The sequence below is a fragment of the Sciurus vulgaris genome (assembly GCF_902686455.1).
Source record: "Sciurus vulgaris genome assembly, chromosome: 7".
NCBI classification, from domain to species: domain Eukaryota; kingdom Metazoa; phylum Chordata; class Mammalia; order Rodentia; family Sciuridae; genus Sciurus; species Sciurus vulgaris.
Window position 1 is genome coordinate 48,334,321 of NC_136467.1, and position 27,260 is coordinate 48,361,580.

Below are 27,260 nucleotides of genomic sequence, written 5' to 3' on the forward strand. Positions count from 1 at the left end.
CAAATGCGGTATTAAAGTTTTCAGATTCTATCTCTTTTTTTAGCAGATTATGTGTTCAAATCTCAATGATAGGACCAAATCTGCTAATGGGAAGGATGCCAAAAAAGAAAAAGAAAAAAGAAACAGAAAGCAAAAACCCCATAAGACTACGACTCCCAGAATGCACTGCAACGCAGACCCGCGTGGAGCAGGGTATACTGGGATTCCTTCCTTCCTGGGCAATGAGGAATTTATTTTTATTATTTTGAATGCAGTATTGGGACTAGGATTTCGGGTGTCCCTGATTAGTTGTCGGCTGACTGTGTTTGGTATTTGGGGATTTGGAGGGCCTGGCTGCATCCTTTCAGGCCGGAGAGGTAGTGGACTGGCGCCCTCGCTCCTCTGCCTGCGGGACCGACCGCCGGGCTGCAGCGCCTGGACGAAAAGGAAGCTGAGCCGAGCGCAGTGTGGCACCTGCTGGACCCCGGGCGGGTAAGAGCTGAGGGTCCCGTTCTAATCCCCCCACCTCGTTTCAAGCTTTGACCCAGTAGAGTCTGGATTGGTTTCGTGTTCTAGCTCGGGACCTTGGCGCAGAACTTGGACAGATTCCGCCTTGCGGAAATCCTGCCCCTACCGCCTCCCTGACCACGTACCCTGCCCGACTCCTGCCACTGGCCTTCGTTCTCTCACTTTTGAGTCCACATCCGAGTGTATCCTGTACCACGTCCTAGCCGTTAGAAGAAACTCCGAAAGTGGGGTTCCTAGCACTGGGGAACCAAGAGAACGTCCTTGTAAAATCAGAGACTTGTTTTCACTTGCATGTAGAGAAATGAGAAGGAGGACATCGTAGGGAGGCCTGGTAAATATTTAAACGAAAGGAATAATGCCCTTATTTTTCTTTTCCTGTTTATTTTAGAATAATTCTTAGCTGAACAATGGGCTGTAGTAGGAGAGTGGTGACCTTGATTGTTTACAAATTGCTTAACACCATCTGGTTTGTAGTCAGTACTTTATTAGTTCATGAAATCCAAAAGTAACTGTTAATACAACTCGTTTTACAGACCAAACCTCAGAGATGACACCACTTAATGGTGAAACCTGAAACTGTAAACCAGTTTTCTAGACCCAGAGATAAGTTTCTATTATAACCTCTCTGCTTTTCTCCTTTGGGTTTAATACAGACTGTGGAGTATGACCAGATTAGCATTTTGGCTTCTACCTTTTCTTGGCTACCTTGTCCTGTCTGACCCATGGTTTCTTTATGTGTAGAAAGATATCAAATAGTACTAAATTAGTTTGACATATCTAAAGCTATTGAAGTGCCTTTAAGATATGTTTAGTTCTTCTCTCCATTGCAATCAACTTTAAAGTTCTATATTTAGGTTAATCAGTCAATAAATAGGTGATCTCTCCTTGATCCCCACCCAGGAGTGAGGACCAAGCAAGCTCAGGGCCTTGCTCTGCTAGGCCAGCCCACTGCCACTGAGCTAAATCCCCAATTCCTACATTACTTCTTTTTGTTGTCTTTTACTTCTTACCTGGAAAGTAAATTTATTTTTAATTTAAAAATATCTTTTGTTGGTTTTTGCTGGGCCTCACACATGCTAGGCAAGTACTGCTGAGCCCCCATCCCCAACCCCTGGACAATTTTTAAACATAATTTTTTTCTGCTGCCTTGACCCAGACATAACTTTTGAAATACTTTATTTTAAAAATTATTTGTTTTCATTGTTATTACCTTTGCCTCTTGAAACTACAATCTTGAAATGTAGTATCCTTATCTGAAGTGCTTGGTTCTGAAAGTGTTTCGAATTTTGTACTTTTTAGGATTTTGGATTATTTACAAACACATGATATTGATATCTTGGGGAAGGGACCCAAACATAACCAAAAATGTATTTATGTTTCATCTGTACCTTTGTTTATGTTTCATAAACTTATACACATAGCCTGAAAGTGAACTTTTACAGTTTGTTTCTTTTTGCAGTGTTGGGGATTGAACCCAGGGCCTTGTGCTTGTGAAGCAAGCACTCTACCAACTGAGCTATATTCCAGCCCTATTTACAGTGTTTTAAATGTCCCGTATTTTAATTGCCACTCATCCTTTGCGGTCACGTGCAGAATTTTCAACTGTGGCAACATGTCAGTCAATACTCAGAGTTTTCAATTGTGTAGGATTTTAGGTTTTCGAATTGGGATTGCTCAACCTGTGAAGAAATTTTGGTTAAGATGTCAATAAGTTTGTGTATTTCAGGAACAGTAAGTACATTGAAAATTTCTTCATCAAAATAATACAGTATTAACTACCAAAGAATTGTCCTAAATCATTTTATGAAAGGCATTTTTTTCAAGTCTTACTTTGACACTAAAACAATATTGTGTTCTTTTCTAGCTACCTGTCATACCATGCTTTCCTGTGACATTTGTGGTGAAACAGTAACCTCTGAACCGGATATGAAGGCTCACCTGCTAGTTGTTCACATGGAGAATGAAGTTATATGCCCTTTTTGCAAGTTGTCAGGTGTAAATTATGATGAAATGTGTTTTCATATTGAAACTGCTCATTTTGAGCAAAATACACTAGAGGAAAGAAACTTAGATACAACACAGTATGGAACTTTAAATAACAAGGACAACAGTCTACAGAGTACAGTGGGAGTTAATTTAAGTATTCATTCAGCTTGTGCATCTAATCATCCAAAAGGTTCAGCTCAAAGCTTGCCTGAGGATACTTTAAAACATAATGAAGTTTATTCAGAGAACTTAAGTGAATCTAGAAAATTCCTGAAAAGTAGGGGAAAACAGTCTGGCTTATCTGAAATGAAAGAATCAATTTATGAAACAATGTATAGTCCTCCTGAATGCCCATTTTGTGGAAAAATAGAGGAATATGGTCAAGATATGGAAACTCATGTGAAAACAAAGCATGCCAGTCTTTTAGACACTCCATTAAAAGGTAAAATGTTCATTTTATTATAAATTATTATAAGTAGCAGTAGTCTCAATTTAATATATGAGGTGTCTTAAAGTTGGTTTGTGTGTGAGATTACTACTTTAAAACAATCAAGTTTATGTCTATAACATTGCCATTATTGCAATATGAAAATACAGTTATGAGAAATATTTTTGATGCAGATTTATATATAACGTTTCAGTTCCATTAAGACTAATTTTGGAACTTTTCTTTTACTTCCCCTAACCCATTGGTATCTGGACTGTCTTGGATTCTAATTTTTTGTTAACTTCTTCTTTCCATTATGACCAGGGAATACATTATGGTATCAGTTCTTTTGAATTTATTGAGGCTTATTTATGACTCAAGATATGATCTTAGGTCATGTTTCATGGGTTCTTGGGGAAAAAAGTATTTTCTGCTTTCTTGGGTAGAGGGTTCTCTATGTTACTTAGATCCTATTGTTTGTACTCAGATTACCTATTTTCTTGCTGATTTCCTGTCTAGTACTGTCTACCAAGTTTTCAAGAAGAGATTATTGAAATCTACATTTATAGTTATAAATTTTCTAATTTTTCCTTTCAGCTCTGTTAGGTTTTGCTTCATGTATTTTGAGGCTTTATTGTTGGTGCATGTACATTTATGATTTTTTGTCTTTTTTTCCCACATATTTTTATTGGTACATTATAGCTGTACATTTATGTGATTTATGCCTTTTTCTTATTGTCAAGCTTTAAATTTTTTTGTATATTTTGGGTATAGGTCCTTTATATGTATTTTGCAACTATGTTCTCTCAGTGTGAACTTTTAATTTTAATAGTATTTATCACAGTGGAAGTGTTTAATTTTAATGAAACATAACATTTGTTTATGACTCATGCTTTTGGTGCTATAACTAACAACTCAGTGCCAATGTCTAAATGTTTTTGCATTTTACAGTTAGATTACTGATAACTGATCCATTTGAATTAATTTCGTAAATGGCATAGTGTCTAGATTCTTTTTTATGTATTCCCTAATTGTCAATGAAATCAGTATCTTTTTCACATATATATTTTAATTTTCTCTATTACAAGGTACATGTTACATTTTTTGTCTACTTTTCTATTGAGTTAGTGCATTCTCCAACTGTTGTTATATTCTTGTCCAATTATCTACTGTCTTTTTTTAGTTGCTTTTTAAATATATTTTCAATACTAGTCCTTTACTGCAGTTGTATTCAATAGGCTATAGGTTATACTTTAATTTTGTTCAGAATTTAACCTTTATTTATGTTTACTTATCACATATTGTCTAAAAAAGTACTCTTGACCCGAGTTTGTAGATGTATTCTCTATATTTTCTCCTAAAAATCATAATGCTTTGTTCTTTTTTTTACATTTTAAAAACTCTTTATCTGGATTGTGTATGTAGGTATTGAGTGTACTGTATATATTGTGAGATTCTGGGATCTAAGTTTTGAGTTTTTTTCCTTTTATAGAAAGTAGGTTTAACACTGATTCATAGTACTTTATCTGACTTTTATTAAGTTTCCATATATGTATGGCTCAGTTTCTGTTCTTTTATTACTATTTTATTACTATTTTATTACTATTTTATTTATTTTATTACTATTTGCTTGACTATTATTTCCTCACTTTCTCACTGTTTTTATAATTTTATAATGTCATCAATATCAGATAAGACAGCTCTTTTTCTTTTCATTATAAGACATTCTCATTATTTTTGTTTGAGTTTTAGAACTTTTGTCAAATTCTTTGAAATTCTGTTGAAATATTTGAAATTAGGTCAAAGTGCATTTCCACATTAATTCAGGTCATCTTATATTCCTTAATAGTTTTTTTGTTTGTTCATTTTTTCATTGTATATTTCTGCTAGCTTTATTCCTCTGTAGTTCAGTTTCCTTTGCTTTTGTAAATTGGATTTTTTTCTCTTTTTTACTTAACTCTTACACATTTATAGAAACAAAATTTCTATAATTTCTAATGTGTTTAATCTTGTTCAAGTCTTACTGATTTTGATAATCATCTGTTGATTCCTACCAGTGTTCTAAGTAGATGCTTTTATTATCTGCTAATGAAAAATTTAAGAACTGCGATGAGGACTTCACTAATGATAAGTGCCTGATGCTACTCTATTGTGTACTGTTTCCTATATAAGTTTCTCAGAATGCTAGTGCTAAATGAATTTGAATGTAGTGGAGTGAAAAATAAGCTGACTGTCACTAAAGGTACAGAAATTGCAAAAGTAGATAGTTGGGTTTAACTAACATTCAGGTTCAAAAAATGGAACAAGGGAGTTTGAAGCTGGTTTAAAGGAGCAATAGTCATATATTGAGGGCATAGAATGTAGGCTGGAAAGTGAAAAATCAAGAGAGAGGTGATGAATGACAAAAACACAGGGCCTGTATATACATTCTGTATAGCAGATTTTAATTAAGTCAAAGACTTTAGAGTGGTAGAACTAAAAAAGTGAGGTGGGAGAATGGGAGGAGGAATGTTTAGAGATTTCAAAGGTGGGTCCGTTATTGGAGATACAAATGAAGTATATCTCTGTTAATCAGTGGTTCAGTTAGGGTGAAGGAAAAGATTATTGGGAATGAAGGCAAAGAACCATTCCTATGGATACTGAAGTTGCTAAGAATGATCACAATATAGGGGCTAGAAAAAGATTGCCAACCAAGTGCTGAAATCTTTAGCTAACTAAAGGACATGTGTAGAATTTCAGAAAATATTAACTACTAAGAAGGGATATGGAATGCTATATTCTAGTGATATGAGCTAATGAAAGATGGAGCTTTTGAAGAAGCAAGGAAGAGAACTTGTTTGAAAATACAATGAAAGGGAACAAAAGAGAAACTGTTTCTACTTCTGGGACCCTGAATTATGAAAGAAAAATTGCCTATGTGTGTTCAGGAGCTGTCAAGGAAATTGACCACCCAGATTTCAGTTAATGCCAGAAGGTGCAGTGAATATTTAGAGAAAAGCTGTGGATATAAGAGGCTGACTGATGACATAATGTAATTTTTGGAAGGTACAATAGGATACTTTGAGGGAATGAAAAGGAAAGATAGTTCAGTAAAATGAGTGGATGTACTAAGGATAGTTAAAGACTGTTAAGGCATAGCCCCTGACTAATTGAAATGGATTCACTGTTAGCACAGTGACAGAGATAATATCAGCCCTGGATGGCCCGTTGGATGATGATAGCTAATCTGTGGAGCCTGGAATTCTGGTGGTAAAGTATACAAGGATAAGAGGTATAGTGCTTGCCTGTTGAGGAAAGCTGATGATGAGTTCAGATTAGAAGGAATGGAGGGATTGGCTTGCCAAAGTGTGATGAGCCAAAAAATGAGCAAAAGCTGCCTCTGGGTATTGACTCTGAGGCATTTTATGGTAGAGAACTGACTGAATGACTTTTTTAAACATACTAGATATAACCCTTTTTAATGTCCTTTATGGAAGCCACGTACTTTTATCACTGAGTGCTGCTTTGGGGAATATTTTCAAAGATTCACTTTCCTCCTTATGTTTAACATACTTATGTTAGAGTGCTTTGTAGATTACTTTTACCTCCATTTCTTCACAGATGATTTTTTGCATTTGTGGATTTCTGAACCGTTTTTCATGGCATTGGTGTTAGTCACCTTTTTGTTCACCAAAGTACCTGATGAACAACTTAAAGAAGGGAAACTTTATTTTGCCTCACAGTTTCAGAGATCTAGATCTATAAACAGCTGACTCCATTGCTTTACACACTTGAGGCAGAACATCATGGCCAAAGGGGATGGCAGAGGAAAGCCACTTACCTCGTGGCAGCCAGAAAGCAGAGAGAGACCCACCCCACAGGGAAGATGTACCCTTCTTTCTAGGGTACAACCCCAGTAGGACACGTCTTTAGCAGTGCCCCATCTGCCTACAGTTACCATGCAGTTCATTCAACGTAGGATGGACTAATTAGGCTACTGCTCTCACAATTCAGTCATTTCACCTGTGGACATTATAGCATTAACAGGAGCTTTTTGTGGACACCACATATCTAAACTATAGCATTGCTCCCCTGGGCCCCTAAAGCTCATGTCCATCTCACAATGCAAAATAACATTTAGTTCATCTGCCTGAAGACCATAGTCTTAACAGTTAAAACATTTCCCAGAAGTCCAAGTCCAACGTCTCATCTGAGACTCAAGCAAACTCTTGGCTGTGAGCCCCTGTAAAAATCAAAAACAAGTTATGTATATTCAATATACAGTGACACAGAATAAACATTCTCATTCCAAAAGGCATAAAAAGGAATGTGGACAAACCAGAATGCAAACCCAACCAGGCAAACATCCCAGAACTCCTGGCATACCATCTAGGACACATAGCAGTGTGATGTGCTCTCCAAGGGCTTGGGCAGTCCTGCCACTTTGACCTTGCTGGTTTTAGTGTCTACGGTCACTCTTTTAGACTGGCTCTCATCTCAACTAGCAGCTTTTCTTGGCAGATAAAAGTATTGCCTGATTCCTGGGGTCTCCGTTAGGGCTCTGGCTTCACCTTCAGAGCTCCACATATCATCCTTATGGGATCCCAACCCTGCTACACTTTGCTTGGCCTCCCACATGGCTGAACATAGTACGCAACTTTGTAGGCCCCCCTATGCAAGCAGAGCATCCCCATGATCTCCTCTCAAAGGAATAGTCCCTTTTACATCCTTGAGCTTCCAGTGGGTGTGGTCCTGCAGATTTCTGAGATGCCCCTCAAGCCATCTTTCCTATTGTTTCTGTGCAAAATAATTAACATCTCTAGCGGTTGTATTCTCTTTAATGATCACACCTTCCTTGGCCCCAGTTTTACATGCACTTTTCTAGCTAAACTGCAAGTTTTTAAAATCATTTAGCTGTGCTTTCTGCTCCCAATTTTCAGAATAAACCGGGCTAAGATTTGCCAGCAGTATTCATACCATGGCCTGAATGTTGTGCTGCCTTGAAATTTCCTCTGCCAGATTAATTAGACCATTACCTTTAAATTCAGTCTTACACAGAGACTCGGGACATGGACAAGTTCTTTGCCAGAGTATACCATGAATGACTTCTAGTCCAGTTCCCAATAGAGTCCTCACTTCCTTCTGAAATCTCATGGTCATAATGTACATTCCTATGGGCATTCTGGTCATGTTAGCTTCCACCAGAATTAGTCATTAAGCTCTGATTTCAGAATTCTAAGTCTCTTTCAGCCTGCATCTTTAAACTTTTCCAAATTCCTTCTGCAAAGTAGCTCCAAAGGCTTCCCAATCACATAGTTTGTATAGTAACAGCAAAGGCCCCAATTCTTGGGAGTAGTTTCTGTGTTAACTTTTGATTGTGTGACCTAAATATTCAACAGGAACAACATAGAGGAGGGAGTTTATTTTGGCTTTGGGTTTCAGAGGTCTCAGACAACTGACCCTGCTGAACTAGGCCTAAAGTGAGGCAGAAAATCATGACCAAAGAGCATGACAGAGGAAGTCTGCTCATTTAATGGCAAGCAGGAAGGGGGCAGGGGTAAGGAGCCTGGGATAGATGAGCTCTTCAAGGACATGCCCTCCATGACCTCTAGTAACACCCTACTAGCCTACAGTTACTGTCCAGTCCTTTCAAATTAGGATGGACTAATTAGGCTATGGCTCTCACCATTTAGTCATTTCACCTCTGAACATTTTGCATTATCACAGGAGCTTTTGGGGGACACCTTATATCCAAACCATAATAACATTGGACCTATGAATATATTTTGTAATTCACATTTAAATATTCAACTTAATGAGAATTTTCCCTCATATGATCTCCTCCCAGTAAAGCGCTTCATGTTTCTTCACCTTGGCATTTCACACAATCACAACTTCCAAACCAGGCCTTATAATTATGGATTGCCTAGTGATTTCACTCTGTATGTACACAAATCTGTCCCATCTTTTGTGCCCATTAACCTTTAGGCCTGAGTCTTACAGAGGTACTTCTACTTCTCTTCTGGGCAAGCTGGACCTGTCTACCTCCAGTGCTGTCGGGTAGTTCCTTTTCTTTAATCTCCACCCAGGTAGACAGTATGATCCCATTTCTCAGCCCTTTGCAGGATGCTTGAGTTAAGCATCTCACCTTTTGGTGCTGAGAATTAAGCCCCAAATTCCATATCTAGACTGGCCCTACTTTAAGCTTTGGTTTTCCTTTCCATGTTTCTTCTTTTGACTATAGATCTTAGAGCTAATTATTATTTTTCATTTTTTTGAGTGATGAGAGGTTTATACTATGCTCAGTCCTTTATCTTGACCCTATGAGTAGAAAAATAACTTTTAAGTCCAATTCTAAATAGCTTTTATTTCTATAATAAGAGTAGTAAGAAATAGTCTTAGACATGTTTAGCCTAACCACAAAGTGCTTTTACTTATATGGTTAGTAAGTGGCAGATATTCTTTAACATGGGATGAAAAATCTCAAAGTTTTAAAAAGGAAACTGGATTATGTCTCTCATACAGACTGTGATCAACCATTCTATGACTGCCCTATGTGTGGGCTCATTTGTACAAATTACGATATTCTCCAGGAACATGTTGACTTGCATTTAGAAGAAAGCAACATTCGACAAGGTATGTTTATGTGTATAAAGATAAAAATGTCTTGATTTAACTTCTACTTCCTGGGACACATATCTGATTTTCATATTAGTTATATGGGAATAGGGATCATAGTATTTAAAAATAAATTGGTTCCTTTAAATAATTTTTATCTATCTGTAACTTTTTCCTTAGAAGTGTGTCACAAGAAGTTGTAAAGGATGAATGAATTGTGGTGAGCAACATCTGTAATAGGGCTGTGCATCCTGGGTTTTGCTCAGGGCCAATGATATTTAGAAGGTGCAAAAGTTTAAGAGAATGATTTTTAAACTTTGTTATTTAGAAAGTATTTTATTTACAAGTTGATGGCATTCTTTAATCAGCTAGAAGTAACTGACTAGCATTTGACCAGCAAAAATGGTTAAACTTGGAAACTGCCACATGGCACATATAATTTTCAAAATGTATATGAACTGCATAACCTGAAAGTCTTTCAATGCATTTTCAGCTGCTCTCCCTAGCTTCTAAAATTATTTAGTGGTTAATAATGACTCTATAAAAGTTTTCCTCTGTTCTCAGTCACTTTTAATTGTGACATTAAGTAATTATTATGGTACCTTAGACATGAAAGTATCTTATATAAGTTTCACAAACCTACTGAAAGAAAATATAAAGTAGACCCTAAAAGAAACCAATTGTATTCTACTCTCTTTCTAAAGGAATATAGATAAGTTCCAGTAAGGGGAGGATTTCTTAGTACCCAGTATCAATGAACCTTGTACCAGAATCAGTGATTTCCATGCACAACAAAGCCTACTCAGTCAGCCCAGCTCCAAGATGAGAGTTACTAAAGCAAATATGGAATAGTCTTCTATCCTGGTGATTCTGTACCACCTACTCCATTTGGTGTCCCATATTACCTTAGACAAGATTGTAAGGGAGTACTGGGGAAAGAATACCCTTTTGAAGCTGAATATCTAGTAATTCTTATTCTGTTTATGATAGGCTTCCTATGGTTACATATATTATGTAAGTCTAATGTGGGTTATAAAAGGAAGATATGATCCAAGAAAATCACCGAATCTTTTGTTAAGGTGCACTAAAATTTAGTCACAAAGTGCATATTCCAAGAATGGAAGGAGGAATCAAATAGGAAGATATAGCAGTGGCTGAGAGGTTTGAAAAAAAAGGATTTTCAGCTACATAATTAAATCACCTAGTTGGAACACTGTAACTCATCTGGTTTGAGGAATGCACAGAGAACTGGTGAAACATTTCTTCTGGTGTGACTGTGAGAATATTTCCAGAGGAGATTGACCTGTGTCAGTGAACTGAGTGAGGAACACTTGCCCTCCAAGTGGGCAGGCACCATCTAATTGACCTGGATGGAGCAGGAAAGCTGAAGAAGGGGGAAATTCTGCTTCTTCCTTCTGCATTGGGGTCAGTTGCTCTACTGCTGCCCTAGCCCATCAAATTTCAGATTTGCACGAGTGGCCTTTCTAGAGTTTTTAGGCCTTGAACTGGACATTGTACCTTTTGTCTCCCAGGTTTGGTGGTGGGTTACTTAGCTTTCCGTCCCTGTGACAAAATACCTAATAAAGTCAATTTAAGAGAGGAAAGATTTATTTTTGGGTCATGGTTTCAGAAGTTACCATTTACAGTAATTTAGCTTTGTTGTTCAGATAAGGCAGAACATCATGGTGGGGAGCACAAGGTAAAGCAGAACTGCTCACCTCATGGCTGCCAGGAAGCAGAGAGAGAGAAAGCATGAGAGGAAGGACCAGGGACAAAAACCTACGCTTCAAAGGCCCACCTTCACTGACCTACTTCCTCTTCCAACTGGAAGATGGCCCCACTTCCTAATATCATACTTAATATTACCAGGTTTTTAGCACATGATCTTTGGGGAAAGATCTGAACCATAGCAGGTAACCTCCTGGCTTCTTAGACTGAGCCACACTACTGGATTTTCTGGCTGTCCAGATTACAGACAGACTGTTGTGGAACTTTTTAGCTTCTGTGATCATGTGAATTAATCCTGTAATCAATCGTTTCATATACACACACATACATATTTTCTCAGTCTGTCTGTCTCTGTCTCCCTGTCTTCCCTCCCCTCACCCCTTTCTCAGTTCCATTTCTCTGAGAAACCTTGACTAATAACATGGGTCAAGGAGACAAGGTTCTAGCTCAAAGAAATTAACTAATGGGATCTGAGAGAAACTAGGAAGATGTTACAAAGTTATATAATTTGAGACCAAACTATAAGTTATTATTTATCACTTGTATTTTGCAAATGTAAATTTTATGCTCCTATTACTGCCTCTCCCCCCATCCTTAGTATTTCTTTGAAAAATCAATCTACCTTGTTTATACTACCGAGCATCAGTTAAGAGCATTTCTCAACCTCTTCAAATTTTGGTTTCCTCAGTAGATAAAACCTACTGCATAAGGTCATAAATATAATGAAAGGTGCCTGTTGCAGCTTAAACACTCAATGAATATTAGGTATTGATGAAGTAGAGATTATTTCCTTAGCAAAAGCAGTTCTGAGTTCTGCCACAATTGTACTCCATGGTTGGATATCACAGTCATGAATAAATGGCAAACAGTAGCTGTAACTCTTTTTAAAATACTTAACTGATGGTAAGCTTTGATTGCGGCAGTTATTTTATTTTTAACATTATTTTAATAAATATTTAACAGGCATGGATAGAGTTCAGTGTTCTAGTGATCTCGAATTGGCTCACCAACTTCAACGAGAAGAAGACAGTAAGAGGAGATCTGAAGAATCAAGACAAGAAATGGAAGAATTTCAGAAGCTGCAGGTGCAGAGATTAATAACAGTTATAATATTTTGATTTGGTAGAGTTCTTATTTCTAAAATATGCTTTCAACACTTTATCCTATTTTTTCCCTTATTAAAAATATTTTTCTCTATATATCTTGTAATTCATAACAATGACCTTTTGTAAGTACTCATCCTAATTAGACACTGGAGTAATCACTTAATACAGAGTATTTCAGAATCTTCATAATAAATCCACAGAGAAGTTAGTCTGTCCTCATACCTTTTTTTTTTTTTTTTTTTTTTCCAGATAAAAAAGTGGAAATAGAGTGATTGAGTAACTTGCCCAGGGTTAGGCAGCTATTCAGTGATAAAGTGTGGATTCAAACCTGTGTAGGTAAATGGGCAAATTGGGAGACTGAGACTCAGAATTTGAATATCTGTATAAATACTTAGGAAAGGTAATTTAGAATAAGTGCCCCCTGAGTCCTAAATTTTTTAATAGTTTTCAATTTCAGGCTTTTAAGAAGAAGCATTTATAATAGAAAGTGCAGTTTAATGATATTGAGACTGTGTTTACCTTAGTTGAATTTAGTATTTGTTGAGCTAAACTGGAAGCATCTGTTATATTTTTAATGGATTTATATTTTTATAGTTGTTTTTTCATTTCTAATTTATGAACTATAATGTCATTTGGGCTAATAACACTCACAGAGTTTTTAAATGTTGATTTTCTATGTATTATAGAATAATGTATAAATAAGAAGTGTTTATGATCAAGTAGGTTTAAAAGTATTCAATTAAACTAATTTGATTAGATTTCTTTAAAGCTTTAATATGCTGACATGCATTATACATATAATTTTCCCAGATTTGTTGACCTTTGTCTTTTTTCTCTAACATCTCACACGTGGCTGTTTTTCCATGAAATGTGTGTGCTTCAGAAAATCTAATTTAGGATTTTCTTTCTCACTGGTGATTCATTTATTCACAAAACATTTTCCCACCAGGATTTGGAGGAGAAAAGAAAATTGGCTTTTCCCAAGTCTTTTTTGAATTACATAAAATGCAAAATGCCTTTTCAACATTCTTAGTACAAAAAATTTCCAATATTTTTGGAGGTTTGTTATATAACTACAATGTAGCATGATTGGTAAAATGAGTTATTGATTAAGTAGGTCTTTGTGGATCAGCCTGGCAACAAGTAACAAGAACTGACAAGTTTCCTTGAAAACATGAGTAGCATATTCAGAATTCTTCTGCCTTTTACAATATATTTAGAAGACAGATAGGACCTTCTATTTTCTCTGCTACAAGAAAAGAAAGTGTTTGCTTATGGAGAAGGGCCACCGTAGTTGTTTATAGAGAGTTGTTAATTATAAGTCAAGGATTTCATGTGTATACATATATGTGCACGCGTGTACTTTAGTCCTCAAAAAATCTTCAAGTTGATTTATATAAAACTATGTAAGGCAAAATGTTTCAATATACATTTCCAAATAAATATAACTGTGGCATGTTTCCATCTCAGTAACATACAAGGACATTAAAATTATGCCCTTTGTTTTTATGTTCAATAGCGACAATATGGTTTAGATAATTCTGGAGGATACAAACAACAGCAACTACGAAACATGGAGATTGAAGTAAATAAGGGTAGGATGCTACCATCTGAATTTCATAGAAGAAAAGCTGACATGATGGAATCGCTAGCTCTTGGTACTGATGATGGAAAAACAAAAACTTCCGGTGAGTATTTCTACATCAAAATCATAGTTTTAATATTGCATATACCACTGAGATAATAAAATCATTTAATCTTGCTCAATTTTTATAACCCAAGGTTTATATGGTATGAGGTGGGAGTAAGTTCAAGTAGAATGCTAACCATCTTCTAGACTAATGCTTTCCAATAGAAACCTAATAGAAGCCATGTACAGAGTTAAATATCACTGAGCCACGTTAAAAAAGTAAAAAGACACAGGTGAAATTATAGAAACTTAAACTTCTAGACCTGCGGTAGGGTTATGGCCTGATAAACCATTGTAAGTTGGAACATACCTTGTGTTGAAAATGCGTTTAATACAGCTAAGCTGCTAAACATCATAGCTCAGCAACACAGTACCCTGTAGTGTATCAGTAGTTTACCCTTGTGATGTCATAACTGGCAGCTGTAACTCACAGCTGGTACCCAACATCTGGAGAGAGTATCTTACCCCATACCCAAAGCCCAGGAAAAGAATTTAAAGTACACTAGGTAAAATTTAAAGTATACTATAGTAGTCGAAATCATGTTGCTCCATCACAAGTCTATAATTTTAATAGTTTAAACCCAGTGTATCCAAAATATTATTGCAATGTTTAATCAATTTTAAGAACTATTAATGAGATATTTAACATTCTTTATACATTCTTTTAAATTCAGTTTGTATTTTGTAATTTTCAGCACACCTGTATTAGTAGAGCTACATTCCAAATGCTCAGTATTCCCGTGGAGCTAATAGCTACTCTATGTTCAGTATATTTTTGGATACTAAAAGTTTTTTTTATATATTATGTCACTTAACCTGAAACAAAAATCTTCTTGTATACTTATTCTGCATGAGGTCATATCACTTAGGTTAAATAACTTTCTGAAGGCAAGGTTATTCAACGGTTATTGACCCAGCCAGTATTCATAATCAGGTCAGCCTTGTTCCAAAGCATGTCATTTCTCCTGAAAAGTGGTTATTTAAATTACTTTTTTGTATATATGTTAGGGTAGTAAAAAGAATTATATGAAAATATCTTTGTTCCCACCACCAGTTGTTTTTTTATCTGAATGTTTTTCCACATTTACTTTAGTTTTTAAAGCTGTTAACTCTTTCATTGGATTTTTAAATCCTTGTGAACCCCTCACTGATTTTAATTCCTACTCCCCCACAAAAGGAATCATTATCATTAATATTGTACTGGTTAGTGTCACCAATGTTTTACTACTCTTACTAATATGTACATCTCCATCAACATTATATACCATTTTAAATGTGCTTAATCTACTTAACAATGGAATACAATATGTATGCTCCAAATTGCTTTACTCAAGTATAATGATTCTTAAAGCTGTACTCCATTAATTTTAGCTGCATTATAGTATTTCCTTGTGTGAATTCTATGCCATTTATCTGTTTTCATTTTAATAGACATTTAGGTTGTTTCCAGTATTTTATTCTTACACTTTAGGAACAGAACTTCTTCAAGAGTTTTTCTAGATTGATATTCAGAACTAAAATGCTAAATTTAAGGCTATACAAATCTTCAGCTTTGATTTTTCCAGAGTGATCTGTGTTCACGCCAGTGTATTCCCAATCACATTTTGTATGGTGACACTTTTTAGTTTCTTCCATTTAATGCAACATGGAACGAACATGTTTTGATTCGCATTTTCCTGATTACTCCTGAATTAGTTTCCTCTTGAATGAATTATCTTCACTTGCTCTGTCTGTTGTCCATCAGGTTGTCTTTCCTATTATTTGTAGGCATTTTTTAAGTATTCTGGATATTAATCCTTTCTTGAGTATATGAATGCAAATATCTTTGTTAGGTCTATTTGTGGCCTTTAAATTTTGTATATGGCGTCTTTAATTAGAAGTTTTAAAATCTGAAAATAACCAAACTTCTTAATTTTTCCCCAAATTATTTGTGTCCTAAGTGTCTTTTGGGGGTGATCACAAATATATGTTCCTTTATATGTTCTTTAAATATTTTATGTTTTATATGTTGATTTTTAATTTCTTTGAATTTGTGTAAGTGCATATGTATGTGGAGGGTTGAGAAAGTAGGAATCTCTTTTTTCCCCTTCATTTCTAACACTGTCTGAAAGTACTTATTACCTTCCTACCACTTATGGAATCTATATTTTTTCTATTTATTTGTAATACCATATATTATATTTTGATATATGCATGGTTCTTTTCCTGAAGGCTGTCCTTATACTTTCTTCAGGGGTCTGCATGTGGAAAAGGTCTATGTAGCATAGGGCATCCTAGCAGATATGCAACATGAATCATTAACAGGAAAACCTGTTAAAACTTCTATTTTTATTTATTTTATGTCGTCCTTTAATTTCTAATTGCAAATATGTTTTAGAGTTATAAATGCAGTAGTATACATAATTTAAACTAAATATATCTGTAAGAGAATGAAGAACATTCCCCTCTATATCATTTTTATAAACTGTCTTGTAATTTAGATGTGGTTGATTTAGTGGCATTTATTTTTTGTTAATGATGCAAAAGTTAATGAAGCAGCCATCATTTAAAGAATCTTCCTTTATATATTTGCAACCTTGTTATGATTTTAACAATAGAATATTATTTTAACAAAAGATCAGTTCATCCTGGAAAACATAAAAAAGGGATTTACATGCTAAGGAATAAAAAATACTTGATTATAAGAATATTTTTCTTGAAAGCAATTATTTGATGTCATTGATAAAACAGTGTAACCCAGATAATGAGGTATTCCTCTCTTATATGTAGTAAGTATTCCAAAGTACACTATAATGTGTATCAGTTACTTTTAGGGTTTTTTCCTTCTCATTCTTAAAGGATTATCTCTAATCTCGATCTGTTCATCAAAGTCTGTGTTACTGAAATCCACATTTATCATACTTTCTCTAAATTGCTGGGTTAACCATTTCCATGCCACGATATTTACTACTCAATTATATGCCATTTTATTGTTCTTTTTCTTGAATTAATTATCTTCCTACATTCTTTGAAAAATGACTACAATTTATATTTCTCTTCTTCCTACTACTAGGCATAGTTACAACTGTTTGTTCATTTAATTGTTTTGATTTATTGACCTTTGATCTACCTTCTTAGAAACAAAAGCCCATCTTCTTTTAGGATATCCATCATTAAAATAAAAGGCATTTGGTTATTGTCATTTTGGTGCCACATGTTATAAGAAAGTATAAAGTATGTAAATAAGACATCCCTGCTCATAAGCTTCACGAGTCCATAGAGTATGTAAAATATATGCACAGAACTGTAGTTTTCTGTGATAGAATGTGACTAATACCTAGAGGGCACAAAAAATAAATGCAGTGATTGTTCAGAAAAAAAGAGACAGAAAAAGGATCCTTGAGAACAGTATCATTTGATCCTTGAAGGATCCCTGTGATTCTAAACACAAAGAGAATATACTAAAAGGGAAAAAGTACAGTCATATATGTACCTGGTTCTAACACCTTGTTTATCATATAGCCCTTGTAGTCTGAGTCCATGAGATTTCAACTATTGTCATAGTTATCTTTTTTTATCTTCAGCACTTAGTGTAGTACAAGGTAAATACAAAGTGAAACACTGAAATTAAATTAAAACTCAGTGGACAAAATGTTCGTTGTTCATTTAGGCCACAGCCAAATTCATGGCAAGAAGAGTGATCTGAAGTAAAAATAAGTTTGAAGATGGCTTGCAGTAAGCTGCATATACCATAAGCTGATACTATTCTGTGGGTCATAGAGAGGTATTGTCTTTTGAGTGGGAACAAATTGTTGAGAACTGAATGGTCTCCAACAGTATATATTATAAAATGAAGAGACAAAGAGATAATTCATTCATTCAACCATTCTACTTTTATGTGCTGAGTCCTGCAGATGCAGAAGTATGAGATGTAAACAACTTGAATTCAGTGTAATAAATAATATTCTAGCGTCAGGAAATGTGGATTGTAGTAATAAGCAAGGTTATGAATTAAAGTTGTAACAGTAAGAAGGTAAAGAAAAAAATGAAATGGATAGGATTTAGCTATGTAGTTTGAGAGTGAGGTTGGCGTAGAGCCATAGAAAGGTGGAACCAAATCCTTCTGTATCTTCTCTTTTCTTAGGAATTATTGAAGCCCTTCAAAGATATTATCAGAATGCTGCCACAGACGTGAGGCGTGTGTGGCTTTCTGCAGTGGTGGATCACTTTCATTCATCTTTAGGAGACAAAGGTTGGGGTTGTGGTTACAGAAATTTCCAAATGCTACTTTCATCATTATTACAAAACGATGCCTATGATGATTGCTTGAAAGGTATGTAAAATGCAGAACTATCAACTTGTCATCTGATATAATACACATATGATATGGAATGAATTAATATATAACATGCATAATTAATAGCTTTAATAAACAAGTGCTTTGGTGGATATTTACATAAGAAACTTGAAATCTGGTTGGAGGGAGAGAATTACATAATACATGTTAGGAATAACTGTCTTAAATACATTGTGGATTCCTTTACACTATATGATATACTGCCAAATGATATTGTTTAGTACTTTATTAACTGTCATGTACTTTATTTGCTAAAATAATTTTAGGTATGTCAGTTCCTTGCATTCCAAAAATTCAGTCTATGATTGAAGACGCGTGGAAGGAAGGTTTTGATCCTCAGGGAGCCTCTCAACTTAATAACAAATTACAGGGAACAAAGGCCTGGATTGGAGCATGTGAAGTATATACACTCCTGACCTCCCTGAGGGTAAAGTATGTACCTGAAAATTTCAGTTAATGTCATTGCTATACCTGGGAGCTTTTGGTTTTTTGGTGTTTTGATTTTTTTTTTCCTAAATTTTGTTTTTATCTAAGAGATATGTAGTGAAAACCAGTTGTAGACAGTGTCTATTGCTTTTTTTTTTTTTTTTAATTGTTCTACCTACTCACCCTCAGTCTAACATGATTTAGTCAGTTTCTATTTAGTCAGTTTCTATTAAAGACAGTGTAGACTGGGCGTGGTGGTGCACATCTGTAATCCCAGTGGCTCGGGAGGCAGAAGAATGAGTTCAAAGCCAAACTCAGCAGAAGCAAGTCATTAAGTAACTCAGTGAAACCCTGTCTGTAAATAAAATACAAAAACTAGGGCTGGAGATGTGGCTCAGTGGCTGAGTCCCCTGAGTTCAATCCCTGGTTCCCCCACCCCCCAACAAAAATAAAAGAGTTTAGATTATAATTGTATAAATGTTGCTCATTGCTGATTTTATTCCCTCTGAAAAACTTCCTGAAGTTCTCCTTAATCATTGCCTTTTCTTTTCCCTCTTCCTATTTGACTTAAATATTCCTTTTAATTTATTATTAAGAAAAATTTTCTTCTAAAATGCCTGATCTAGCTTCTTTACTGATTTATTAAAGTTTAGTAAAGCTTATTTATTAATATGCCTTGTATTTGTGTGATAGTTTAAATGTCTTCCTTTTCTTCTGTGTAGAATTATACTCCATAAGGTACTATTAACTATTTTAAATCTAAACATGAAATCAGACTGCTGACCCTAAAGCATTGTTCCTACATCTAAACAGTTTATCCAGAAGTTTATTTGAGCACCTGAAACTCAGTAATTAGATGCAAACTCTGAGCATTAAACATAATGTGACCGAGTTTAGCATGGATATTTTGGAAATTTTATTGCCAAGAGAGACAAGAACAGGCTGTCATCTGTGCTGTGGTCTGAAGTGATAATAATGCTGTTAATGCTTTTTATTATACTTGACCTTTGTAAAATAGTCATTGAGTAGTATGACCAGTATTTATTCAAGGGTGACTTTTCTTGAAGGAAGCATACCACCATTATCTGGTGCCAGGTAGGAGATAGATAGAAGGACAGATGTGGGTTCACACACAGGTTCCTGTCATCTTTACATGTATTCTTGTCTGTTACTGAAATTTGAGAAAATTGAAAGTATTCTTAATGTACACAAATGGCTATTGAAGAAGTAAAATCAGAAATCAGCTTCTAACTGATCATCAGGATTAAAGGCTTTAGAATAAAAACTATGTCCTGATTATATGTCCATGACTTTTAAAAGTCAAGCATGGTCCTCATTTACTCTTTAGATCAGTCATAAATCTTGTTGGTGAATGGTTATTTACATAATTATTTCTCCCACAAAGATAACAATTTCCCAGTTAAATAATAAAAATTTATCATCTAATAAAAATTTATCATCTTCTTAGGAAGAATTAATAGATAAGATTAGTTCTAAAATAAATTTCTTTTTGTATTTGACACTTAACTCAGAGAAAATCCATGTTGTCAATTTTTTATAGGTGCCGTATTATTGATTTTCACAAGTCAACTGGTCCTTCAGGTACACATCCTCGTTTATTTGAGTGGATACTGAACTATTACTCTTCAGAGAGGGAAGGGAATCCAAAGGTAGTATGTACGTCTAAACCTCCTATCTATCTCCAGCATCAAGGTTAGTATAACTCATAGAATGATGTTCTTTAGAAGACAACAAATTGTCTATCACTTTAGGACAATTTAAGTTTCTGGTAATAGGGGAGGAGGAAGAATATTGTGACAGTACTCTCATTTTCATAACTACTTGGTCATTACAGTACATTTTTGGGTAATGAAGTATATTCCTGGCATCTTAAGGGTCTTTTGAACTTGTTGTTTCTTGTTTTTTTTTTTTTTTTTTTTTTGGTTGGTATTATTGTTTTGTGGTACCAGTGCTAGAGCCTAGGGCCTGATGTATGCTAGGCAAGTACTTCCACTGAGCTATATCCTCAGCCCTTGTCATTTTCTTTGCTTCACTCTTTGATTGTTCATCACTTATGTCATTTAAATGAAGCCTTCTCTGACCCCACCTTATTTAAAACTGCAACTCCTTATCCCAGCTACCCATTACTGGCATTTCTTTCACTTCTTTTCTTTGTTTACAGGGTCTCTTATTATGTGAGGCACTTGTCTGTTCTGTTTCCCGCTGTGTTGTTTGCTGCTGGAATAGTACCTGGCATAGAGATACTTGATCAAGTTTGTTAAATGGATGGTTTGAATTGATAGGATAAAGAGTCATAATCGTAGTATAGGAATACAAACCAGGGGAAATTAAGCCCTCCCCATTGATATCTAGTATATATAATTTTTTGTCTCCCTTTAGGAGTATTTTTGTTCTAGGCAGGTCAATTTCAAGCCCTTTTATTTAAGATAATTTGAATAGGGAGTGGGAAAAGAAAAAGGGATCAAAGGATTAGGAAACAAAAAGGTAAATGTGGTGGAGTAGAAGCAGAATTTTTTGTAATGAAGGCTTTATAAAAGTAAAATTGAACAAAAGAAAACTAAAGAAACAAGGAAACTGAAAATTACTTTATGCATTATGAGAGATCTCAGATACAGAAATGTTAGAGACTGACCATATTTATATTCTAAACACATAATATATGTCCACACATTATCCATATATACAGAGAACAGGATTATATATACAGTAATATCTGTGTATATACAGCTGAAGGTGGATGTGACATATATTGGTTACTTTATATTTTGATAGGTCATAGTCGAACAATTGTTGGAATTGAAGAGAGAAAAAACAGAACGTTATGTTTACTGATATTTGATCCTGGATGTCCTTCTCGAGAAATGCAGAAACTATTAAAGCAAGACATAGAGGCTAGCGGTCTCAAGCAACTTCGGAAATTTGTGGGAAATTTAAAGCATAAGCAATACCAGATAGTGGCAGTAGAGGGTGCTCTTTCTTCAGAGGAGAAAGTTGTAAGTATGACGCTTAAATGGGCAGAACTTACTTTAAAACTTTTAGTTAAAATTAATATTATCCCTTTGTATCTCCTAACACCTCATTCTGTCTCATTAAATGGACAAAGCATTTGTTTTTAAATTACTGAGTTTCTGGAGTGGATAACTTTAAACTTAAAAGCAACTTTCAGTTGCTTCATCCGACTTCATAAAAATATTTAATTTTATAATATTTAGCTTAATTTTTAATATGTGAGTTATGAATAATAATAAATACAGTGAAAAAAATCTCTTAATCCAGAGACCTAACTCATAGTGGTTTTATAATTCTTGTTTAGTGCTGGGGTCCAGCCCTAGCAGGGGTCGTAGTGGTCACAGGTGATGGAGTAGGCATTGGCGAGGTGGAGAACAAAGCAACACAAACTCAAGGAATGGATGCTAAGTTCTAAATTTCATTTCTCCCAGCCAGCTTTTTATACATTAAAAGGTTGACAGTTACACATGTTTTTCCAGAACAGGAAAAGATCACAAGGAAAAATAACAAAAATATCTTATATAATCGTTACTAGACCAGGCAATGAAATATTCTAATTATTTTTAGTAACTGCTTTCTCATGATAACCTATAACTAAACAATAAGACATATTAATATTGCTTAACTAATCATAAAGGTTAAAGCAAGTTCAGCAGGGTTGAGTAAATATCAGTTGTGTGGCTACTGCTGTGGTTAATAAGTGCTAGACAGTTTAAGCTAACAATAATATGACATCATCTTCTACTGTGTGAACTTAACATTGAGGAACTTTTTCTCCGGGGGATAGGTGGCCAATAATATTTACAGCATTTAGTAAATCCTAATCTTTAAGAAATGGAATATCTTGCACTCTTGTATGTATACTTTCAAATCAAATTATAACATGTCCTGATTTTACATGTAAATATCCCATGGGAGATAAAGGAGGGTCTAAATCCAGGGGCTTAAGGGGCATCCCTCTGTAGGGATGTCATGTCTTTCCATTAATTAAATAAGCATTGTCATAAGGTGTTTTAACTGTAGGAACTCTATTTTCTTTATTTCTTCTGTTCCTGTTAATCATTCCTGATGGGGTTGGAGTTATTTGCCTACATACTTCAGGTCATCTGAGAGTAGTCAACAGGGGATCAGCAGCTAGAATCTATTTTTGTATTTTCTCATAATATTCTTGGTTACTCAAAGTTTCATTACAAATGACTAAATCTGAAATTACTGTTCCATTAGAAGTCTGGTTTTTATGTTTTAACCCTGGTTCTGTTAAGACCCCTGTTTTCATGGAAAACACATAAAATATTAATAGTAAATCTACACATATTAAGCAAGCAAGGAAGGAAAGTCCGCAACGGAATTCCCGATACGATGAGACTTTGCAAACACCTTTATTACTCAGTGGAATCCTTGTCAAGCACTGAGGGGAATTGCAGGTGGCGTAACAGTTTAGTAAAATATGACTTGCATGATTCCTGTTGCTCTGCTTTATGCACTTGATCTTATTGTTTATACACAGTTCTAGAATTTAACTTAGACTTGCTGCTTGCTTTATCCCTCATAGTTATGAATGATTTGTTACAGAAAAAAAATTCTAGAAATGGAAAAACCTGCATATGTTATGAACTGAAGCTAAATTATAGCACATCAAGTCTAAAAAATGCACAGGCCCCAAAAACTGAAGAAAAGGACCCCTATTTGAGTACTTTACATTGTTTTACTTCCCTTTAAAGGCAGAGGAGACAGAGTACTGGAGAAGAACACAGGAAATAGCAGAATCATGGAGAAAGGCCTGTTTAAAATGAAAGGAGCTAGAATAACCTTTTCAGAATCATAACTTAGGATATAATATTTAATAGGTTCTTCAGTTTAATTATGATGCTTTAAAAGATTTCTTTGCAGTGACTTAAATACTGAAATCACACATATTTTTCATCTTATCACCAATTTGTCCATTTGAAGTTAGGGATCATTATAATTATTTAAAAACACCAAGATGCTTACTCACAGATTATTTTAAGATCATATGTATAGTCAAAAACTATCATATCATGGAGTTGAACATTTTAGTTGACTTTCACTTTTCTAGTTTAGAAAACTGGGTGGTTGGTGTTATGATATTAAAAATGTGGTTCCCACACTGTGCATTTGATGCTGTTCCATTTTTCTTTTTTTTTTAATTTTAGGCAGCAGCTGTGTCTTTCACTATTAAGAATCATAACTTGGCTAACAATGTACAATACTGCCAGGTAGAGAAGGAATAAAATAAGTATAGTATGCTTATTTTATAGTGCTTATTTTGTGCTAGGTGCTATCCTAAGCACATATATTAATGAATTTAATTATAAGACAGTACTGTAAGGTAGACACTATTATTCTTCCCAGTTTACAGATGAGGATGCTAAGGCTATATTCCTGAGGTCACATAGCTACTAAGTAACTTGAGTTAGGACTACAGTTCAGGCAGTTTTTATGTAGAGCCTCTTTTGTAAGAACATAGAGCCTCATGGTTTCATGTTTGCTACACTTTCACATGAACCCTTTCACATTTATTTTTGAAAAAGTATTACATTCTTTTTCTCTGATATGCAGATGCTAACTCACAATAAGGGTGGGGGGAGGGAAGAATAGAAGTACTTTGGATTAGATAAAGGGGAATGAAGGGAAGGGAGGGGGAATGTGAATAGGAAAGATAGTAGAATGAATCAGACATTACTGTCCTATGTGCATATATGATTACATGACCAATGTAATTCTGAATCATGTACAACCAAAAGTATGAGAAGTTATACTCTATATATGTATAATGTCAAAATTCATTCTGTTACATATAAGAACAAATAAAAATTTATGATAAAAAAGATATTACATTTTGAAAAACAAAACACTGTAACATTTTTACATATTGCCTTAAATCCTTAGGGGTGTGTGTGTGTGTGTGTGTGTGTTTATCATTTATGTCTTATAGTTATTCTTTCTGTTTTGGCAGTCCTTTTTATATTTTGGTGTACTGATTGATCTGCAGACCATCAGATGGAAGTCTGAAACTTTACTAAGAACAAAATAATGATTTTACTTTTATTATATGTGTATAGCTCACTTTTAAAATGTCCATTTCCTTCTACCAATAACTACAAATTTTTAATTGTAAGATTTCAGAACAAATTTGGCATTTTACAATATTAAAAAATTTACATATTTAGTGTTTTTTTTTCATATTTGGACTTATAATTAGTCCTGATAGTTTAGTAATCATGCTACCGTTATTCAAAGTTGTTGGTTTTCAAAAAAAATTTTTTTATCTTATAACTGTTTTATACTTAACATAAGACATATACTCCAAAAGTATATTTTGATTATCTTCTACTTCCAGACCTTGTTGTAGACACTGGAATACTTAAGTGAATTAATTTATTTTAGAAAATGTCTTAATGCAGTTCAATTAAGTAATAAATACAGCTCTTTGTAATAGCCATTTTCAATTATTTTTCACATTTTGATATGCACTTGTTAATTTACCCCATGCATTTTTTGTTTTCCATTCTGTCATTCTTGTATGCTGAACTTAATTTAACCTGATTTGTTTAATTTAGTTAGATTAATGTGCTTTGATATGTAACTCGAGTTGTAAAAATAACACATTGAAAAAAATATTAAAGCAACATTTTTAAGGCTAGAATAAGGGAGATGATTATATTTTCTTTCTTGTATTTCCTATTTCACTATGTTTGTGTGTATATTTATATGTGTTTATTTTTATGGGAGTTGAATTTGGGGGCTCACCCACCACGCTACAACACTTTTTATTTTTTAATTGAGACAAGGTCTCACAAAGTTGCCTAGGGTATCACTGAACTTGTATTCCTCCTGCCTCAGCCTCCTGGGTAGCTGGGATTAAGACCTGTACTAATTTTCATCTGGCCCTGGCAGAGGGAGATGGTCTTCTTAAAGGTTCTTTGTTCCGAAACTCCCTCTTGCTCTCCACTTTTGTTGTTCTCTTCCCCTCTCTCCCATCCTGTTTGTTTGTTTGTTTGTTTTCCCCTCTGTGAGCCAGCATTTTTACTTTTGACTCATGATGCCGTGGATGATTACATTTTCTTTTTATTTCATTGTTTTGTTTTTATTTAGAATTTTCTTTAATTTCTTTATATCTTGGCTTTAAAAAAACCTGTTATTTGTAATTTCATAAGTTTGAGGCTGGAATTTTGCTTTAGGAATTTTCATTACTTGAAAAAAATTCAGATTTTATTTCTCTCTTAAAATAATATTTAATATATAATGTAATTACTTTCTAGCTTACAATTAATACATTTTAAAAATTCCTTTTCAAGGCCAGGAGACAAGCTTCTCAAGTCTTCACAGCAGAGAAGATTCCCTGAAGAACTGAGTATTTCAATGATTATGGAATTATATTTTGTTTTCCAAATTCAGATATTAAACTCCTTAATACAATTTAAGAATATGAATTCTCTAAGTACTCAACATATGATTTAATTTCTAAAATTCCTCTATTAAATTATATCTGTATTACTTCATTATTTAGTAATTATTTCAATAAAATGTCTTGTTTGCAATGTGAGTTTTCTTTTTCTTATGTATGTTTCAGAAACCAGCTTTGTATTATCATTGTAAGCTAATATGTATTAGGTCTGTACTTCTGTTAGTTACTCTTACTATTTTAATCTATTAATTAGTTAGTCTTAAGAATAGTTCTTGGAGACAGTACTCTTATTCTGCCCACAAGGAAGCTGAAACTCAGCAAGGTTAGTAGTTTGCCCAAGAAGATTATCATGATGCAGGGTATAAACACAGGTTGTCTCCTTTTTAAGCTCTCTGACACTATACTTTTTGACTATTTTCTATTAGAGGACATAATGAAATCCCTCCTCATTGCTTAGAAATAACCTTAATAAGTAGTAGTCATAGTTTTAAAAATCAGGATTTGTTTTTTTTTTTTTCATATTTTTAAAAATAATTTACTTATTTTGATTCATTGTGAACAAATGGAATACAACTTGTTTCTCTGGGACATGAAGTAGAGTCATACCATTTGTGTAATACATGTATATAGGGTAATGATGTTTGTCACATTCTGTTATTTTTCCTTCCCCTCACCCCTCCCACTCCTCTTTTTCCTCTATACAATCCATCCTTCCTCCATTCTTGCTTCCTCCCATCCCCCATTATATTTCATCATCCGCTTATCAGAGAGATCATTCAGCCTTTGGTTTTTTGGCACTGGCTTATCTCACTTAGCTTAGCATGATATCTCACTCACTTAGCATGATATTCTCCAACTTCATCTATTTGCCTGCAAATGCCATAATTTTATTCTTCTTTATGGCCAAGTAATGTTCCATTGTATATATATGCCACAGTTTCTTTATCCATTCTTCAATTGAAGGGCATCTAGGTTGGTTCTACAATCTGGCTATTGTG

General features: G+C 34.5%; 1 protein-coding gene across 5 annotated transcripts; it reads left to right on the forward strand.

The window, feature by feature from the left end:
- Positions 1-187: 187 nt before the first annotated feature.
- ZUP1 (zinc finger containing ubiquitin peptidase 1) lies at positions 188-26,400 on the forward strand. Of its 5 annotated transcripts, none has more exons than XM_079146282.1 (10): positions 188-471; positions 556-2,935; positions 9,425-9,535; positions 12,209-12,330; positions 13,871-14,039; positions 18,165-18,353; positions 18,644-18,809; positions 20,365-20,516; positions 21,597-21,817; positions 26,153-26,400. In XM_079146282.1, the coding sequence occupies exons 2-10, from the start codon at positions 2,311-2,313 to the stop codon at positions 26,198-26,200; spliced, it is 1,803 nt and encodes a 600-aa protein (XP_079002408.1). In that variant the 5' UTR covers positions 188-471; positions 556-2,310; the 3' UTR covers positions 26,201-26,400. The 5 variants fall into 5 exon arrangements, with proteins under 5 accessions (XP_079002408.1, XP_079002410.1, XP_079002412.1 ...); XM_079146284.1 differs by having other exon boundaries at positions 20,365-20,405; XM_079146283.1 differs by having other exon boundaries at positions 189-471; positions 2,372-2,935.
- Positions 26,401-27,260: the final 860 nt, after the last annotated feature.

Coding starts and splice junctions, on each gene's coding strand:
- ZUP1 (XM_079146282.1), top strand. CDS start 2,311: ATGAAAGGCATTTTTTTCAAGTCTTACTTTGACACTAAAACAATATTG. Junction 9,536..12,208: donor AGAAAGCAACATTCGACAAG/GTATGTTTATGT, acceptor AATATTTAACAG/GCATGGATAGAGTTCAGTGT. Junction 12,331..13,870: donor AAGAATTTCAGAAGCTGCAG/GTGCAGAGATTA, acceptor TATGTTCAATAG/CGACAATATGGTTTAGATAA.